This window comes from Penaeus chinensis, chromosome 3 (assembly GCF_019202785.1).
Source record: "Penaeus chinensis breed Huanghai No. 1 chromosome 3, ASM1920278v2, whole genome shotgun sequence".
NCBI classification, from domain to species: Eukaryota; Metazoa; Arthropoda; class Malacostraca; order Decapoda; family Penaeidae; genus Penaeus; species Penaeus chinensis.
The window spans coordinates 5,836,752-5,840,098 of NC_061821.1; the positions used below are offsets into that span (position 1 = coordinate 5,836,752).

Consider the following 3,347-nt stretch of genomic DNA (forward strand, 5'->3'; position numbering starts at 1 on the left):
AAGAAAGAGAGAGGCAGACAGACAGCGCGAGAGCGAGAGAGCGAGTGCGAGTGCCAACGTGTGGGGTGACAGGGTACGAGCGTCCATCAACAGCCACGGTTACTACAGCTGGAGTTTCCCCGCGTTCTTGCCCTCCTCCCAGACGGCGCTCACCTGTGGAGTGTGTTGTTGTCTGTGAGTTGTGTGTGTATGTGTGTGTGTGTGTGTGTGTGTGTGTGTGTGTGTGTGTGTGTGTGTGTTTGCGTGTGTGTGTGTTTGCGTGTGTGTGTGTGTGTGTGTGTGTGTGTGTGTGTGTGTGTGTGTTTGCGTAGGTCGGCGTTTTGTGGTTTGTGATTTTTTGCGCACTTTCTCTGTATTTTTTGTTCAGCTTGTTTTGGGCGAGTTCATCGTAGCGTTCCTTTGCTAAAAGATGCCTATGCTTTTCGCCTTCTCTTTCTCCCTGTCCCCCCACCCTTACCTTCGCCCACCCCACCCCCATCCCCCTACAGATACTAACCCTCGTCCATTTCTTCTCCCTCGCAGTGTTATGTGCGGTGGGGGCGGCGCTAAGCGGGTGGGCGTGGTGGGTGATGACGCGTCGCTCGGCACCCAAGCCTGGCCTCCTCCACCTGTTCACGGGCAAGTACCTCCACCCGCAGCGCTGCTCGACGACCTTCCACTGGGACGACCCCTCCACCGTCGGCACCACTGTGGCCTTCACTGTCCAGGTGAGTGGATGGGTGTGTGTGTGTGTGTGTGTGTGTGTGTGTGTGTGTGTGTGTGTGTGTGTGTGTGTGTGTGTGTGTGTGTGTGTGTGTGTGTGTGTGTGTTTGTCTGTCAGTCTGTCAGTCTGTGTATGTCAGTGATGTTGTCCATCTTCTCATTTACTTGTCGCGCTAAAACCTGTCAATTAGACATTATTTATAAAACCGACTACTGTACACGACATGGAACTACATAGATTCCCCAAACTCCCACAGTTTTTCCAACGAAATGGACGACCGTACCCGATTAGTGATGCTGACGGCGTCTTGGTGGAGATAACACAAGGAATACATAAGGTAAGGCCGTTTGAAGTCCCCTTTGATGATGGAGATGAGAATGCCTTGGGAGGAAGGAAAAGCTTGACTCGGCGAATGTGGCCTTTCTCATCTCACTTTTCCTTCCACACATCAAAGGAGTCTGTGGGATTGGCAGCCGTTTGTACTTTTTTCATGTTCATTTTACACTCTCTCCCTCTCTCTCTCTCTCTCTCTCTCTCTCTCTCTCTCTCTCTCTCTCTCTCTCTCTCTCTCTCTCTCTCTCTCTCTCTCTCTCTCTCTCTCTCTCTCTCTCTCTCTCTCTCTCTCTCTCTATCTCTCTCTCTCTCTCTCTCTCTCTCTCTCTCTCTCTCTCTCTCTCTCTCTCTCTCTCTCTCTCTCTCTCTCTCTCTCTCTCTCTCTCTCTCTCTCTCTCTCTCTCTCTCTCTCTCTCTCTCTCTCTCTCTCTCTCTCTCTCTCTCTCTCTCTCTCTCTCTCTTTTGTTGAAGCTGATGAGAGTTTTCCTCCAAATGTTATAAGTAGATTGATGGGTATGTGTATAAGTTGATGGTATTAATAGTTGGGGTAATAAGTGTTAATGATAATATTAGTGTAATGATGAAGTGATGAATATTGTGATGTAATGAGGTCATTATCCAGTGAAGAAGATCACAAAGGAATATTTTTTTCTTCTTTTTTTTTCTTTCTTTTTTTTTTTTTCTTTTTTCTTTTTTTCTTCATGAGTGTGGAGGCTGCACTGTTCTTGTTTCATTTAAGAGAATTCTTCTGTGAATGCAGGACTGAAGACCCGTTTCTTGCACCAGAGTTTATTCAGAGATCAACAGGTGTCATGTCACTCATTCTCTCCATCATTACCAGCTGAGCCTTCCCACATGTCATGATTTTTCTTTTTCTTTTTCCTGGGTTGGTCAAGATTTTTGAATCATGGTTATAATTAGGAATTGCAGAGTGTTGCTTTATTGCAGCCTTGCATCATCACTTGTGCACCGAAATGAATCAGAATGAGTCTAAATAGTCTTATTGATTGATCCTTAAAACATTTTCCTTGGGATTTCTGAGCTTTTCTCGAACCCTTGTATATCCATACTACGGCAAATATTTATCCTTTTGGAATATATTTACCTTGGAAAGTTATTCTAAGTCTGGCAAGAAATTTAATGATGCCAGTGTTTGAGAATTTTTGTCCTTGAGCCATTAACTTCTTACTAAATGTTTGAGATTTCTCTCTTAGAATAGCTTTATTCCTTGTCATTAAGTGGCTGGCCGAAGGATGTACAATGCACAACACATGTTAATCTGCAGTGAGCCAGCTATATTTAAAGTGTATAGTATATAAATTGAACATAACTACAGGTTGCAGTCATCTCTGACAAAATGATTTGGCAAATCACATAAAACACATGGTATAGCTGGATCAACATCTGGGCCAACGACCACATTTAAGAGCTGTTGATACGTGTGACAACCCTGGTTTAGTCTTTATTATATATTAACCCAAAGCTGAAGGCATGACATGTACATACATGCCAAGCCCATTGTGAGTTTACCTTATTAATGGTTTTTACTCATAGATGGCTCCACCTGTACTAAGCCACCAATAAGACAATTGAGGGTATTACCTGTCTTGCCTGTTTACTCTTTTCCTTGATTTTTGAAAATATTAGATGCTATCTTATATTGCTGTTACTAATATCTATAACATTTTAGTAATTATAATGCTTATAATAAAATAACACCATCGATATTTATAGCATTAGTAAAAAAATTTGTTTCCCACCAATTTAATTTAAGTGAAATCAGGTAAGGTCACAAAGTCTACTAAGTGACTCCTTTGTGGCTAAGCAATAGTAGAGCCATCTATGTGATATTTCGAAAAAAAAAAAAAAAAAAAAAAAAAAAAAAAAAAAAAAAAAAAAAAAAAAAAATAATAATAATAATAATAATAATAATAATAATTGATAAAAAAAATATATATATATTAGCACAGCATTTTCCCAGGGAATTGAGTTAAGGGAAGATTACCCATCAAAGTTCAGTTGGCTAATAGCAGAATGAATTGCATATTTTTTCAACACACTTAGTTGGAGGACTGTATTTTTAGGTTGGGGTGGTGACCGAATTAGGAGGCACCGGTGATGCACAGATCAACACTGCAAGATGCAAGTTCACTGCCCGTCAGGCCGGACAGTACAAGATCTCCATCCTCCTCGCCAACCAACATATCCGTGGCAGCCCTTTTGTCAAGAACTTTTTGCCAGGTGAGTATCTGACACAGTAGCCATTACATTACTTTATATTGTAGCTTATTTATGTTATGATAGTCCATTC

General features: G+C 41.8%; 1 protein-coding gene across 1 annotated transcript in view; it reads left to right on the plus strand.

Annotated features, from left to right (window-relative positions):
• Window positions 1-502: 502 nt before the first annotated feature.
• LOC125039490 (apoptosis-resistant E3 ubiquitin protein ligase 1-like) overlaps window positions 503-3,347 on the plus strand; it is a 12,079-nt gene continuing 9,234 nt past the window's right edge. The window contains exons 1-3 of the mRNA XM_047633495.1: window positions 503-707; window positions 960-1,040; window positions 3,121-3,277. Of these exons, the coding sequence (XP_047489451.1) occupies window positions 570-707; window positions 960-1,040; window positions 3,121-3,277 (376 nt within the window). The 5' untranslated portion in view covers window positions 503-569. The remainder of the gene's footprint in view (window positions 708-959; window positions 1,041-3,120; window positions 3,278-3,347) is intronic.